At 42.1% G+C, this 17,127-nt stretch overlaps 1 protein-coding gene across 1 annotated transcript in view; it reads left to right on the top strand.

Annotated features, from left to right (window-relative positions):
* Positions 1-17,127, top strand: part of lepr (leptin receptor) — a 133,949-nt gene that overhangs the window by 11,076 nt on the left and 105,746 nt on the right. The window contains 2 exon segments of the mRNA XM_080196751.1: positions 6,835-7,068; positions 12,741-12,798. Coding sequence (XP_080052877.1) covers positions 6,835-7,068; positions 12,741-12,798 — 292 coding nt within the window.

Raw genomic sequence — 17,127 nt, 5'->3', positions numbered from 1 at the left:
ACAAAACCAAGCTGAATATAGAAAGAAAAGAGGAAATCTAAAAGAAATGAGAGGCAATGAGAGAATATGAGAACAGTGACCAAAATGCAAAGAAACAGGAATGTACTTTACAAACATATAAATAGTAAAATATAGTTAAAAGTAGCATGAGGCTGATAAAGGGTCAAATAGGAGGAATCCTTATGGAGACAGAGATGCTAAATGAGTATCTTGCAGTACCCCTTCTCCAGTCGATAGATGTGATGTTGCAATAAAGGAGGAGGCTGTATACATTTCTCTATTTGGCTTCTTTACTCCTTATCAGTTGAAATATGCCATTAATGTGCTGATCAATTCCTTCACTGACTGTTACCTTTCTAGTTTAAATCAATGTTTGTTTCACATGTCATCATTATTTCTTTTTCACTTTTTAAAAAATTAATTTAAGATCTCCAAAAAAGTTGTTAATAATTGGAAGCCAAGTGAGCTATTATGCAGCATTCCTGTAATTTAAATTTGGTCTTGGTGCCCAACTGATGGCCTTGCAGAATTCATTGCTTGTCTTTGTTATGTTTCAACTCGTAGCCATGGCAATCCTAACCTCTATATATCCATAGAAATAGGAACAGGAGGAGGCTACTCGCTCTTCAAACTTTCTCCGCCATTCATTATGATCATGGCCGATCATCCAACTCCTGCCTTCCCTTCATATCCTTTGATCCCTTTTGCTCCAAGAGCTATATTTAACTCCTTCTTGAAAACTGCTTTCTGTGGTCGTGAATTCCCTGTATAATTGCAGCAAGGCAACCATGCTCCTGTACTTGAATCGTCTTGCTATGAAGGCCAACATACCATTTGCCTTTTTTACCACCTGCTGCACCTGCATGCTTACATTCAGTGACTGACTGTAAGGGTTCCCATAGATATGTGAAGAGAAAAAGGTTGAAGACAAATGTAGATCCCTTACAGTCAGAATTTTCCCCAGTACTGATGTCAGGCTTACTGGTCTATAATTTCATTTTCTCTCTACCCCCCTTCTAAATAGTCAAGTTACATTTGCTATCCGTCGATCTTTAGGAACTGTCCAAGAGTCTGTAAAATCTTGGAAGATGACCACCAAAGCATCCACTATTTCCAAGGCCACTAAATACTCTGGGAGAACAGGCCATGGGAATTTATCAGCCATCAACCCTATCAATTTCCCCAACCATTTCTCTACCAATATGTCTTCATGATTTTGCTATTTCACATTTATCCACATTATACTGCATGCATTTGCTCACTCACTCAGCTTGTGCAAATCACACAGAAGCATCTCGTTATCCTCCTCACAGCTCATCCTCCCACCCAGTTTTGTGTCATCTGCAAATTTGGAGATAGTACCTTAAGTTCCCACATTTAAATCGTTAATATATTTTGAACTGCTGGGGTCCTAGCAGCAATCCCTGCGGTGCATTAGTGACTGCCTGCCATTCAGAAAAAAAAATTATTCATACCTTTTATTTCCTGTGGGCTGACCAGTTTTCTATCCATCTAAATACACTACCCCAATCCCATCCACTTCAATTTTACATGCTAATTTCTTATGCGCTACTTTGTCAAAAACCTTCTGAAAGTCCAGAGAAGCCATATCCACTGGGTCCCCCTCGTCAACCCTGCTCATTACATCCTCAAAGAACTCTAGTAGATTTGGCAAGCATGATTTCTCTTTCGTAAATCCATGCTGATTTTGTCTGCTTGTATCATTGTTTACCAAGTGTTTTGCTATAAAATGTTTGGTAATAGGCTCTAGAATTTTCCCCAATACCAATGTTAGGCTGACTGGTCTATAATTCTCTGTTTAATCTTTAACTCCCTTTCTAAATAATGGAGTTACATTAGCTACCCTCAACCTATAGGAACTGTCCCAGAGTGTACAGAATCTTAGAAGACAACCGCCAATGCATCCATTATTTCTAGGGCCACTAAGTCCTCTAGAATGTAGAATAACAAGCCCTGGGGATTTATCAGCTTTAAATCATATCAATTTCCCCAACACCATTTCTCTACTAATACTGATTTCATTCAGCTCCTACCTCTCACTAAACCCCCTGTTCCCCAATATTTCTGATATGTTATTGGTGTCCTCTTTTGTGAAGACAGAACCAAAGTATGTATTTAGTCAGAAATTTATTTGTTCCCCATCATAAAATCCTCTGTTTCTGGCTGTAAGGGACCTACATTTGTCTTCACCAGTCTTCTTCACACACCTATAGAAACTTTTACAGCCAGTTCTTATATTCCCTGCAATCTAACTATCATTCTCTATTTTCTCCATCTTAATCAATCCCTTGGTCCTCCATCTCCTAACTACTTCTGTCATGTCATTCTTGCCGCTATGAATGTTTATCTGGGTCTACACATCCAACTGGTCCTGTCAATATTACATAAGAACATAAGAAATAGGAGCAGGAGTAGGCCATCTGGCCCTTCGAGCCTGCCCCGCCATTCAATAAGATCATGGCTGATCTGTCGTGGCTCAGTTCCACTTTCCCGCCCTCTCCCCATAACCCTTAATCCCCTCTCTTATCAAAAACCCATCAACCCGCTTCTTAAAAATATTTAGCGAGGCAGCCTCCACCACTTCAACGGGCAGAGAATTCCAGAGATTCACCACCCTTTGAGTGAAGAAGTTCCTCCTCAACTCTGTTCTAAACCGCCCTCCCTTTATCTTGAGGCTGTGCCCCCTAGTCCTACTGTCTTTTTTGAGCGGGAAGAGTCTCTCCACCTCTATCCTATCCATCCCATTCATCATCTTATACGTCTCAATGAGATCTCCCCTCCTTCTTCTAAACTCTAACGAGTACAAGCCTAGTTTATTCAGCCTCTCCTCATAGCTCAACCCCCTCAACTCCGGTATCAGCCTAGTAAACCTCCTCTGCACTCCCTCCAAGGCCAAAATATCCTTGCGCAGGTGCGGCGCCCAAAACTGCACACAGTACTCCAGCTGCGGCCTCACCAATGCCCTATACAGCTGCAGCAAGACCTCCCTACTTTTATATTCAATCCCCCTCGCTATGAAGGCCAGCATCCCATTCGCCTTCCTGACCACCTGCTGCACCTGCAAGCTGGGTTTTTGCGACTCATGCACAAGGACCCCGAGGTCCCTCTGCACCGTCGCCTGCTGCAGTTTTTCGCCACGTAAGTAATAGTCCTTCCTACCATTCTTCCTACCAAAGTGGACCACCTCACACTTGCCAACATTAAATTCCATTTGCCATTTCCTGGCCCATTCGCCCAGCCTATCCAGATCCTTCTGCAGACTCTCCACACCCTCTGCACAATTTGCCTTTCCCCCAATCTTGGTGTCATCAGCAAATTTCGACACCCTACACTCGGTTCCCTCCTCCAGATCATCTATATAAATGGTAAATAGCTGAGGCCCCAGCACCGACCCCTGGGGCACCCCACTAGTCACCAACCGCCAATCCGAATAGCACCCATTGACCCCCACTCTCTGCCTCCTATTTGACAACCAATCCTCTATCCACGCTAACACCCTACCCCCAACTCCATGTCCTCTGACCTTCTGCAGTAACCTCTTGTGAGGTACCTTATCAAACGCCTTCTGAAAATCCAGAAAGACCACATCCACCGGCTCTCCTCTATCCACCGCCCTAGACACATCCTCATAGAACTCCAGTAAATTTGTCAGACACGACTTCCCTTTAATGAAACCGTGTTGCGTCTGCCCTATCAAGCAATTCCCTTCAAGATGCCTCGCAATTTCCTCCTTAATGACGGATTCTAACATTTTACCTACCACAGACGTTAAACTAACCGGCCTATAATTCCCTGCCTTTTGCCTGGCACCCTTCTTAAACAACGGCGTAACATTAGCCGTTTTCCAATCTTCCGGCACTTCCCCGAATCCAGCGACGTCTGGAAAATAACCACCAAGGCATCCACCATCACCTCCGCCATTTCTTTCAGAACCCTCGGATGCATTCCATCCGGTCCTGGGGACTTGTCCACAATCAGCCCCTCCAGTCTGTTGCGCACCACCTCTCTAGTAACAGTAATGTCATTAAGACCCTCCAGTCCTACCACCTTTCCATCGCTAACACCCGGCAAATTATTCACGTCCTCCTCCGTGAAGACAGAAACAAAAAAGTTATTCAAGACCTTAGCCATATCCCCATCCCCTACCACTAGGTCCCCTTTCTCATCCTCTAAGGGACCAACGTTCACCCTAGCCAGCCTCTTCCTTTTTATATATTTATAAAAACTCTTGCTATCCTTTTTTATATTAAGCGCTAGCCCAGCTTCATAGCTTCTTCTACCCTCCTTTATCAACTTTTTTGTCAATCTTTGTTGACATTTAAACCTTTCCCAATCCTCTTCTCGCCCACTGCTCTTAGCTACTCTAAATTCCTCCGCTTTTAATTTAACACTTTCCTTCACCTCCTTCGTTATCCACGGCTTATTACCTCTCTTCCTACTGTCCTTTTTAACCATCGGAATAAATTTCTGCTGAGCACCAAGAAAGATCTCCTGAAAGATCCTCCACTGCTCCTCAGCAGACCTACCTTCCAACGCGCTCCCCCAGTCCACATTCGCCAATTCTTCTCTCATCCTACCATACTCCCCTCTATTCAAACAAAGGACGCGTGTCCGGGAACCCACTTTCTCCTCCTCCATCTGCAACAGAAACTCCACCATACAATGATCACTCTCTCCAAGAGGATCCTTCACCGCAAGGTCCCTAATTCTACCCGCCTCATTACATAGCACCAGATCCAAGATAGCTCGCTCCCTCGTCGGCTCCAACACACACTGTTCCAGGAAACTATCCTGGCAGCATTCCAAGAACTCCTCCTCGAGCCCACCTCGTCCAACATGGGTCGACCAATCAATATGCAGATTGAAATCCCCCATAACTACTGCCGTCCCATTCCTGCACGCCGCACTTATTTGCGCGTTAACAGCCCGCCCCACCTCCAGATCATTATTCGGGGGCCTATAGACGACACCCACCAGCGTCTTCCTCCCTTTGCTGTTCCTAATCTCCACCCACAACGATTCCACTTTCTGCTCTTTGGCTCTGATATCATCCCTTGCTACCACCTTGATGCTGTCCTTAATCAGCAGAGCTACGCCACCCCCTCTTTCCTCCTGCCTATCTTTCCTAAACACTTGATAGCCCTGTACATTCATCTCCCAGTCCCTGTCACCTTGCAGCCACGTCTCTGTAATGGCCACCAGATCGTATCCATTTGTGTCGATCTGCGCCACCAGCTCATCCACTTTATTCCGAATGCTTCGTGCATTCAGATAAAGCGCTTTCATCCCAGCCTTCTTCTGGACCCTATTTGCCGTAACGCCACCACTTGGGACATCCTCAGCCTCTTCCCTTACCTGTACCCTATCCTTAACTGTAGACCTCCTAACATCACCTACCCTCGCACCCTCCCCCCCCCTAATTAGTTTAAAGCCCTGTCTACAGTCCTCTTTACTCGATTCGCCAGCACTCTGGTCCCAGCACGATTCAGACCAACCCCATCCCGCCCGAACAAGTCCCACCTACCCCAATACTGGTGCCAATGCCCCATAAATTCGATCCCATTCCTCCCACACCAATCCCTGAGCCACCCATTCACTTCCTTTATCCTGTCAACCCTACGCCCGTCTGCACTCGGTTCAGGCAGTAGCCCAGAGAAGACCACCTTGTCGGTTCTACTTTTTAATTCCATTACCAGCTTCTCACACTCCCTCCCCAGATCCTCAGTCCGCACTTTGCCTACGTCGCCGGCACCCACATGTACCACCACAACCGGGTTCTCACCCTCCCACTCCAGATTCCTCTGCAGCCCAGCTGCGACATCCTGTACCCGAGCACCAGGCAGACAACACACCCTTCTGTGCACTTTGTCATTGTGACAAAGGACAGTGTCAATACCCTTCACCCCACTATCCCCAATCACTACTACGTTCCTTTTCCCCTTCTCTTTGCCTATGTCCTGCTGCATCACTGTACCGTGTGCAGTTTGCTCACCAACCTCACCTGCCTCGTCCTCTTCCAGAGTGGAAGCAAGAACCTCAAACCTGTTATGCAGATTAAGAGGCTGAGGCCTCCGCTCCTCACCCCCCTTCCTCCTCCCAGCAGCCCCCTTTTGTTCCTGACCCTTAGATTTAGGCAGTCTAGAGGAGGTGGATGTCACTTGCACCCCATTGACAATGTCAGTGATAAATGCACCAAAATGTAAGTTTCTACCATAAATGAAACAAAACCATATGCCAGATTTTCCTTCATTTTGTTGACTCACAAGTTATTTCTCTTTAAGTACCCCTAATTTAAGGAGGTGCTGTCTTTATGAAAAAATATTCAGCAACGCTTATCTACGTGATCGTTTTGTTTTATTATATGAAAGCATTTGTAGCTTTGATTGTAAACAATCCTCCTTCATTAAATATCTACTCATTAGACTATCACAAAGTCTGACATAGGGAACTTAAGAAGTTTCTAAAAAGAAGTATTATTTACATCCAGATTTCGAATGATTGAATTTTTACACCAAGAAGCAGGTCATTTCGTCTAACATGCCTATTCCAGCTCTCTGCTGACAACAATTCTACTTAAGTTCAGTTCTTCATTTATTTATCTAAAACTTTTCGAATACTGCTCCTTTTTAGTACTGTCAATGCCCATTCTTCCTCAATGATTCACTCATTTCTTTCTGCCCTTTACTGACTCAATTCCGACACCTGCCCTGTCATGGTACATGCCCCCAAACCCATACAATCCGTCTTCTGTGGGTTCCCACCTTCATCCCCACGTGTTCGACTCACTCAGTTGCTCAGCACTTGGCTCTTCAGACCTTTGAGTCTGTCACTGTCAGTGCCCACCTCCCCCCTCCTCCTCCTCCCTCTATTACTCAACACACAGTCCCTGTCCCCGTCAATGCGGAGCTGCGATTAGCTTGCTGCCTCAGCCACACTGCCTGCAATGAGCTTCACAGAGAGCAGCAGCAGCAGCCACGTGTGAATAAACGTCAGTGGATAAGCAGCCCAACTCTTGCAGCTTCTTACGGGCTCTGCGTGGCCGCTGAGGTAAGAGCGAAAGTGCTGGGTCCGTCAGCCAGCTGGGTGCTTTCTCAATCCGCCTGTTACCCAGCCTGAGTGACACACGCTGATCAGCAGAGACTTCCCAGTGACTGTACAGCCATGGGCTCTGCAGGGAGAGAGACGCCAGGCATCATGTTGTTTGGAAAGTCGTTCTGAGTTGAAACAACCCCTTGAATCCTTTGACAGAAGTTGTGGTTTGAGTTTGGGCTCCGGGCAGTAAAGCGTGAGTTTCAGAAACTTTCCGATGCGTTTCGTTGTGCAGAGTAAGTTATTCCTTCAGAAGGGATTGGGGGGGTGGGGGGGGGGGGGAAGTCTGCTCAAATGTGTGAGATGAAATTTAAGGAATGTTTGATGGAAAGGTGGGGCTTGAGGGTTGACTTGTTCTGAAACCAATTTGCGGTTATTTAGTTTATTGGGGAATGTACCATTTTCCAGTCCAAAACCCTCTGCTACTTTCCGTCAACACAGTAAAGAATTGTACCTATTGGCAATTACTGCTGCTTAGAGTGTAGAGTTTGGTGGAGAGTGTTATTGTTCACGGAAATGGAAATAGATGGAGCAAACCTTTCTTTATTCCTTTCTTGGAGATGGGACGAGGCCAGAGTAGTTGCGGGACCACATCAGCGGTTTGTGCCAGTTTTGATGTTTCTATTCCAGTTTCGCCATTGCATGTTTGCAAATAAAAGTGTTGCCGAATACTTTTTTTCATAAAGATTGCGCCCCCTTTAAAGAAACTAAGTTCAGATTTGAGAGTAGGGAAATCTGGCGTGTGGTTTTAATTTATTTCCAGCTGAAACTTGCATTTCGGTGCTTTTTTTTAAAAGAAAAACAGAAAAGCTTCCACTCGTTAGTAGATCACTGCAAATCAAACCGTGCGGAGCCGCTAGATTAGGGAATGTTCCTGGAGAGTGCCCAGACTTGGGAAACTTGGCCAGCCAATTCCAAAAAGCTGACAACTCCAATATCTCAGAATAGGAGCAAATAATTACAATGAAAGTGTAACGGATTGATAATTTCAGTTTCCCTTGGTGGTTTTGGCGCAGTAGGTATCACCCCTGCCTCTTTAACCAGAAGCCCCCGGTTCGAGTCCCACTCCAGCCCTTGGTGACCAAGGAAGTTGCATTCCTAATGCGGTCAAACAGGTTCATTTAGCGGTCTGTAAATCCTTCCAATATATGCCAGGAGCAGGTGGTAAAAGCGGGCAGTCATGTGATGGAAAGCAAATTGGTGCCTTTCCCATCACTATTCATAGCTCTGGACTGAAACATATATGTGAATATGCAGGTTGCCATAGCAACTTGGACTGGAATGGGGAGAGGGGCATTTGGCTGGAGGACTGCTGTACTGGTCAAGATGGACTCGGAATCTGTCTCCTTGTTCTACCAGTGCTGGAATTGCAATGCTGTGGGTCAGACTTACTGTTGGACACTGAACTGAAGAAGAGGATATTCAACTGTGTGAAGAAATTGCCCCTGGTCTTTGGGAGAGAGATTAAAATTGGGATTGCAGGAGCAAAATTAGCGGTCACATGGATAGCTGGTGATCTGCAAGAGTCGGGGGCCTCACCTGAAACAGGTGTTAGGCATCCTGGATGTGAACATTGTGATCCTGATACTGATTTCATGACTCTGCTGTTCAATGTGACCATAGCTAGATGAATCATAGGCTGCCTGCTTCCTCAGTTATTCTGGATGTCCAGTAGTCCTTAGAGGAACTGATGAAGTCCACTGACAAAAAGCTAAGTAATTTGTCCCTGCGCTGTGGAATGGCTGTTACCCAACTCCATTACTCCCACCCCAAACTATGGTGCTTGGTTCATTTCCAATCTGGCCTGGAGTATGCTTTCGAGGGTGATCTGGGGAACGTTGCATTTGAGTACCAAACATGTTCTATTGTGGTCAATTTTAACCATCCATTTTATGAATCTTAAAAGATTTTTCTTTCATTGATAAGATTACAAAAAACTGAATGGGACTTGAATTTTCAAAAGACTTACCAGGCCATTGCTCCCCCAACATCTACCTGAACAGTTACTTTTCCACCTCCAATTGTTTCTCCTTCCCAGACGTGCTCCACCTTCTCCAGCCTCTGTTCGCAAAGACATTTACCTTCAATTTCCACCTCAGTGAAAGGGACACTTCCAAGCCTCTCAGTTAATGCTGCCGTTTTTCTTCCTCTCCCAACCACAGCTAGCAGTCTTCCCTTTGCAATTCAGTTCACGCACATACTCTTGTCCTTCATTTCCATCAGCCTCCTGTATTCAACTTTCCATTCCTCTTCCACGTGTTCAAATAGAAGTTTCTCCCCCCCCCATAGATTAAATTGGCCTTATCTCACCACAACTTCCTCAGCTTGTGCTGGCCCTCTTCTTCCCTCTGTTCCTCCTCAGTTAATGCTAGCATTCTCCTTTCTCTCCACTCCTCTCAAATTAATTCTTGCACTCTTTTCCCTTTGCTGAAATGCTGCTCCAACCTTGTCTCTCTTTTGAACATCCTCCTCACCTAAAAAACAGCTCAAACTTTCTGCCTTACACAGGACCAGCCTTACACAGGACCTGTTCCTACTGTAAGTGACACTTTTCATTGCTTACTTGAGTCGGGGTTTCTTCCCTTTCTTAGTTTTTTATCTCTCCTTCAATCTACAAGCTGTTGTAGCACTAGGTAATAATTCTTGATTCTTAATTTTCTGTTTGTGATTTCCGCCATAATGATATTCTGCGCAATAGGCCTTCTATTTTCCAATGTTTTAAAAGTAAAGGCCAGTACTTTTTTTTCAATTGAAGCTGTACATTGTCACTCCTGCCACGTGCCCTCGTTAATATGACTAATTGTTTGGAAACAAATTAGGCTGCCATTGTCAGGTTTCTTGTAGATATGGTGATGAATGAGAAATAGTGAGTAGAACTTTGGTTATTTCATAAATGGAATTTTTTTAAAATAAAAGTTTAAAGTTTATTTATTAGTCACAAGTAAGGCTTACCTTAACTCTGCAATGAAGTCACTGTGAAATTCTCCGAGTTGCCACACTCTGCCACCATTCGGCTCAGCACACCTAACCAGCACATCTTTCGGACTGTGGGAAGAAATCAGAGCACCTGGAGGAAACCCACGCAGGCACGGAGAGAAAGCACAAACTCCACACAGATAGTAACCCAAGCTGGGAATCAAACCCGGGTCCCTGGCACTATGAGGCAGCAGTGCTAACCACTATACCACCGTGCCGCCTGTGGAAACAATCTGAAAATTGATTGCTGAGTGTTTAGAAACCAAGATGCAAGAATGTGTAAATAGGACTGCTTTAATGAGCGTGCGTGCTTTAAAAATATATTTAAATGATTTGTTTCAAAATACAAGGCATTGGAAAATAAAAGCAAATAATTAAGTTCCAATGATTTTATAATGAATTGTATAGGCTGTTAAATTTCAAAATTTGAATGAACACTTCTTAATGACTTAGTAATTAAATTGTCACCCAGTGTAGATCAGGATGTAAATGTTAGTTCTATTCTCTCTCCACAGATGCTGTTAGACTTGCTGAGATTTTCAGCTTTTTCTGTTTTGGTTTCAGATTCCATCATCTGCAGTACTTTGACTTAGATCAAGTTTTGACTCAACTGTGATGCATTCACAATCATACCTTTATAACGCAGGAAAATTTAACGCTGTTAAATTTAACCTTGATCACCTTTGAACATAAATTAAGAATAGTATTTACAGAAGGTTCACAGCTTTAAGAAAAATGCATGTCTGAGTCATGCTAATACTGAAGATGGTGGATTCTATCTGGTCTTTAGATATGACAAGGTGCTTAGTGTTCCACAGTTCCAGCCACTTACTGCTTCTCTAAATTGTGATCTGTCCGTGTATTTCACTGCAGGAACATAGTAAATGAGAGACTAAGATCCGTCACTGACCCTCTGGAGATTAAACAAACACCACATATTTTTCATTGATAAATTGCAGCACTGTCAAATAAAACATTACCATGGAGCTTCTTCCAGATAATTAATCTGAAAAATCAAATCTAAGAACAGCAGTTTCTTTTTGCCGCTGTGTTTCTGCTAGGTGGGCTCTTGGAGATGGCAGAGTTCAGAACATGTGTGGCAAGATACTACCTTAAGGCAGCCATTTTGGCTACTGGATGATTTATGATGGACTTAGCAGTCAAATAATGTGTGATTCAAAATGCGTTTGCAGCATTACGTGTTTTAAGTGAAGTTGCTTCACAAGGAACTCAAAAGGAGCAACTGTGTAGTTTATTTTAGGTGATCATTCTGAGCAGTGTAATATAAGACAAGTATATTTATCTCAGGACCATCAGACAGGCTGACAGAACAGGACTGTTTGTTTTGAATGTGTTGAAAAGGGGATATTCTTATTTTAGGTGTTTGACTGTCCAAATATTTTTGGGGTTTATTAGTGCCCTTGAATCAAACTTAACTGTTTATCTGGTGTAATATTGAAAAACAAGAAATGGATTACAAAGCAGGCAAAACACACTTTGAGCTGTTGTTCAAGCATTACCATTTGTAAAAGTCACTGATAAATGAGTGTTAGAGTGAAGCAATGTGTAACACCAACTTCAAAACATTTTAAAAGTATTCATGGAAAATTATTTGACAGTCCTCCCTTTGCTATTCCCAAGTATGCAATGCAGCATAACAATGCCATAAGTTGTAAATAATGTACGCATTCAGAAAAGCACTCTTGTTGTGAAGAATTCTTCTGTCTGGTTCATTAGTTGAAACACTGCTTACTAAATCTGTCTAGATGTCAATGCACTAGCTGGGTTGGTGTAGGCAGGCACTCCAGGCTTGTGATCTCTTGATAATGGCTAATTAATTTGTGTTTCATTCTGTGCTTGCAAAACTCACAGAAATATGTTAACCATGATTCATGTATGTCAATCTCTCAAAGCTGATCATGCTTCTTCAGAGAAAATGATAGTCTCTTAGTTATTTTTGTCAGCACAGGCTGAAGTTTCAGCTACACCTCTGGATCCAGCAGGAACACCAGGTATTCTTATAATATTAGGACAGGATGAGAGCAAGATATAGATGAAAATAGGACAGGAAGAATTTTATGCCGGTACAAGGTCCCTTGCAATTTTCTATCTTTTAAAGTCAATGAACAAAATGTTTCTGGACACTATCTCCAACATAATGTTCTCCATTTATTGTGCCAAGGTGCTATAATAAGCCCAGATTAATAACTGGGAAAATGCTCCATTGTTGTTTATTTTAGAAGTAACAGTATAGCAAGTAAGATTAACTGGTATTACAGTTACCATTGGATGGATTTCAATGGGCTGGAAGTGTTACAATGTTCCACATGTCACAATCATAAACTCAAGCAAATGTGAATTTTAACATTATATGGATTTATATTTTATATAAGCTTAAACCGATATTGCACAGCAACTGAAAGCAAAAGATAGGGAAGTGTTTTGATGCATCAATTTAGCCAAAACAATTTATTTGGCTGTCTCAGATGCTTTACATTTTAAATTTTCACATTTTGAGCATTTTCATTTCTAATTATACATATTTATTACTCTTAAGTTATTATGTTCTTTACTTTTGCAGAATATATTATGTTTTATGTTTAATTGTTTATTAATTGCAACTAATTAATTCAATAACTTTTTATTATTTTCAGTTTCCCTCTGTCTCAGAGATGATGATACTGTGGTTAATGACTGTAACTCTTTGCCTGGGTAAGTCCAAGATCATGTTTCTTGTAGTAATATTTTGAACATGTGTAGGGGACCATATATTCTCCACACAAAATAAACAGCTATGGCAACGTATAACTCACTTTTGCTGGTGTTGATATCCATATCAATATGTTGTTTAAATGACCTGTTGTTACATTTAGAATTGCATTCATTTCTTGGTGATATCTTAAGTGAGTTGTTAAAACTGCTCGGTTGCTTCTTCATGCAAAGAAAACAGCTTTGTTAATTTATTTACCCACTACCATTTAAGAATTCCTGAGCCCATGAAGAGTGGATTGGCCTCCAGGTTAAAGCTCATGATCCAGTTGCTATAACCTTTATGTGTGTGACTCAAGAATAACTCACACGCTGGAATTTTACTGCCTTACGTGCCCGAGGCTCGTTAAGACCCCGCCCGAGGCCAATGCAGAATGTTGTTCTGCGAGCCTCGCCTGCCCTGATTCTGGGGTGGGCGGAGCAGTAAAAGTTTAGCCACTATTTCTCTTTTCTGCTAGGTGAGAAACATTTGTATAGCGACTCATATGGATTGCACAGTTGAGTTCAGGAGCTCTTCTATATGGGATTTATGGTCATCATCCTCTTCATTAGTTTGGCAACAGATCGTCCTCACTTAAAGTTGTGGCTGCATTCCTGAAAATTATGACATTGGTTTCCATAGAAACTAACTAGTCATGGCCTCTCTGTTCCCTGATCTCCTGTTTACAGCTTTTCCTCCCTCTCTCTGACTGTCCTTCTCCCTGACACATTAGCTTGCCGCTTCCCTCTCCTGAACCCTTGCAGTGAGTAAGGGCTCAAAGAAAAGCAGTGAGGCAGGAGCATTTATAAAAACAGAAGTGTAGCAGTTCCAGCTTGACACTTCTGCACCATTAGGACTTATGGTTTCATAATATCAGAGCTCCCGCTTCAGATTGGATGTAGAACTTCAATAGGAATGCAGGTTCAGGACTGGGAAGGGATGAGAGAGTGATGTAGGGAGTGGGAGGTTTGGCAAGAGCATGGGTCCATGAGTGGGAGGTGCGGGGGAATGAAGAGAGGACCCTCCAAATTGGTGCCAGTCGGGTCATGTAAGAAATGACATTAAAACTAATCTCATGACGTTCAATGAGATTACAGTCGTCATTAACTTACAAACATTAAAGTTAAACAATAAGGTTTGTTAGTGTTGAATAATGTTGGATAAGGAACTACTGTATATGCTGAGCTAATACTCATGCAATTGTAGAAACCATGATCCGTTTTCTTCATAGAATAAATTAGGTTTTAATACAAGATGTTTAGTTTTTATAATTAATAGTTCAATGTCACTTGACAAGAATCATCTCTGATAATCACAGTTTGGAGTGCACTCCATTGGAAATAAATAAATGTATTTTTCTCCAATAGCTTATACTTTAATGTGGAAAAGCAGCCAGGTTTCTTGTTTCCGATTGCTATCAATGAGTCTTGCTGGTATATATGTCTGTGAGCTAAGCCAAGATCAGTCAGATCATTTGGCAACCATTGATTGGGCTGCCAAGAAGTCTAGGACTGGAACTCAGTGTGAACTGCAAGATAGTCATGTATCAGAGTGTCTCTTCCAAATATCTTATGTCTTCTGCATTAGCATTTTCCATCAAGTTGTTTACCTGACTTTTGAATAAGCTTAAGACTTTTGGCTCCAGAATCTTATCTTGAAGGCAATTCCAAAAGTAATCAAATTTTTTGGGCATCTGTTAGAAACATTTTCAGTATTTGTGTCTTGGTGTTCTTTGAAGTTTTGAGTGTTGCTGGAAAGATCAGCATTTGTTGCTGTCCATCCCTAATTATACTTGAGAATCTGCCTTCTTGAGTTGCTGCAGCTCATTCTGTACTCTTCCACACACAGTGCTATTAGATACGGATGTTCTAGGTTGTTGACTCAATGACTGTCAGAAAGTGGATATAGTTCCCACTCAGGGTGGTGTGTGGTTTGGATGGGAACATACAGGTGATGACATTCCCATGTGTTTTCTGTGCTTCTTCTTCTATGTGGCAGAGATCGTGGGTTTGGAAAGTGCTGTTGAAGGAGGCTTGGCAAGTAGTTGCAGTGCATATTGTACACGTTGTTGTGTAAAAGGAAATATTCAGATGATTGTGTTTTGACAAGATAATCACAAGGAAGTGCTAGTTTCTGTAGGTTACTGTAATCTTTATTCTCACGCGTCTCTTTCTGTGAAATTCTTGACATGTGGTTTGTCACTCTTGACTTGAGAATTGGCGCATTCAGACTTGTGTCATAGCATGTCACAAACTTTTATCATCCATGCAGGACAGGAAATACATTGTTGACTTTAAAACACTGTCCTATTACAAAGCCTGGTGTGAAAAACTGCTTTATTTTCTGACTTTAATGGACTAAGTATTATTTACGTAGTTCAAAGTTTGAATTCCATGGTTCTGGGAGGTGATATATTACTCTCTTTTCTTTCTTATTCACTTTTTTTCACTCTCAACTCATTTATGAGCATTATTCTGGGATTCTGAGCACTCTTAAGACTTTTTAAATTTAACCCATGTTCTGTATTTTATCTTTTTAATTTCACAAACAGTTGTCTCCTGTGTTGGGATGACATGACAATTGAAGTATTAGATGTTTTGGCCAAGCTGTTTGTTTTGTCCTGGCTGTTGTTGAGATTCTTGAGTGCTTTTGGAGCTGAACTCATCCAGGAAAATTGAAAGCTTCTGACATTGAATGTGAAAAGGAGAGGAGTCTTGTTAGTGATACTTTTTGTCTGTACTTAGGCTGTCCAAATGTTGCTTGCTTCTTATCTGACCAAGTCTGAAATTTGTCCCGTGGGCACAGATTAATCTGAGGAGTCATTGTGCAATCATCAGCAAACATTGCCATTTCTAACCTTATCATGGAAGGAAAGTCATTGATGAAGCAGCTGAAGATGGCTGTAATGGGACATTATCCTGTGGAACACTTATTATGATGTCCTGGGGCTCAAATAATTGCCCTCTAATAAACACAACCATAAAAGCCAATTACTGCAGATGCTGGAATTTGAAACCAAAAGAGAAAATGCTGGAAAATCTCAGCAGACCTGGCAGCATCTGTAAAGAGTGAAAGGAGCTGATGTTTCAATCCAGATGACCTTTCGTCAAAGCTGAGCACAACCATAAGAGACAACCATCTTCTGTGCTTAATTTGCCTCCAGTTAATAAAATTCTGAATTATTTATAAGCAAATTGTATTTATTTTCTTAAGAAAATTAAATGTTGAGAAAATGCAGTTGAATCTTTCAAGATTATTGCGGTGAAGTTTGTATTGTTGGTTTCTTTTAGGGAAGGTCTTTGATCACAGATCAAAACATTCTGTTTCCTTGATTTAAATAACAGCATGGTCCATTTGTCTGAAAAAAGCAAGTTGTCCCAAAGTGAATATTTCAATGCTTGACAACATATGCATTCCATTTCCCACCAATCTCCCTCATTGTATGTCATTGTTTACTATGATTAATTGAGTCCATGCATTGTGAATATTCCAGCAGAATATTCTACAGAAAAAAAATGCAGACGCACAATCTTTTTATACAAAAGATTTTTATACAAAAATTCACACATCTGCGATAGGATTTTCATGTGTTTTTCACTGATCTCCTGACCTAGTTTTAACCTGAGGAAAGACCATAAATGGCTACTTATGCTGTTTCTTGAGGGCTTCCCGTGATTTTGTGATGAGTGACTGCTCGGGAAAACACCTTTGGAATTGTTACCCGTGTCTTTAACCATTGATGATGAGGGGTGGCATAGTGGTTAGCACTGCTGACTCACAGCACCAGGGACCTGGGTTCAATCCCATCTTTGCTGACTACATGGAGTTTGCAAATTTTCGTGTGAATGCATGGGTTTCCTCCCACAGTCCAAAGATGTGCAGGTTGGATTGATTGGCCATGCTAAATTGCCCCTTGATGTCAGGGGGATTAGCAGGGTAAATGGGGTTAGGGGGATAGGGCCTTTGTGGGATTGTTATTGGTGCAGGCTCGATGGGCCGAGTGGCCTCTTTCTGCACTGTAGGGATTCTATGATTCTACCTGTGATTTTTGATGATTTTAGACTTTTGAAGTACTGTGGCCATTATTTTAGCGCTAGCTGAATTTGGGTCAGGACAACTTGAAATTTGCATTGTCCACTTGCAATCGCATTCTATGAAATAAATGAAAGACTACTTCATCCAAAACCTCCGCTGATTATCAAATGATGCAAGACATCCATTCTAAAATGATGACTTTAGTCCTGATAGACTTTGTTTTTAATGGAAATATAAGGGAAGTAGACTATGATGAT

Source organism: Carcharhinus amblyrhynchos, chromosome 9 (genome assembly GCF_965287045.1).
Source record: "Carcharhinus amblyrhynchos chromosome 9, sCarAmb.v2.hapA, whole genome shotgun sequence".
Classification (NCBI taxonomy): domain Eukaryota; kingdom Metazoa; phylum Chordata; class Chondrichthyes; order Carcharhiniformes; family Carcharhinidae; genus Carcharhinus; species Carcharhinus amblyrhynchos.
This window is presented reverse-complemented; position numbering and strand designations above follow the sequence as displayed.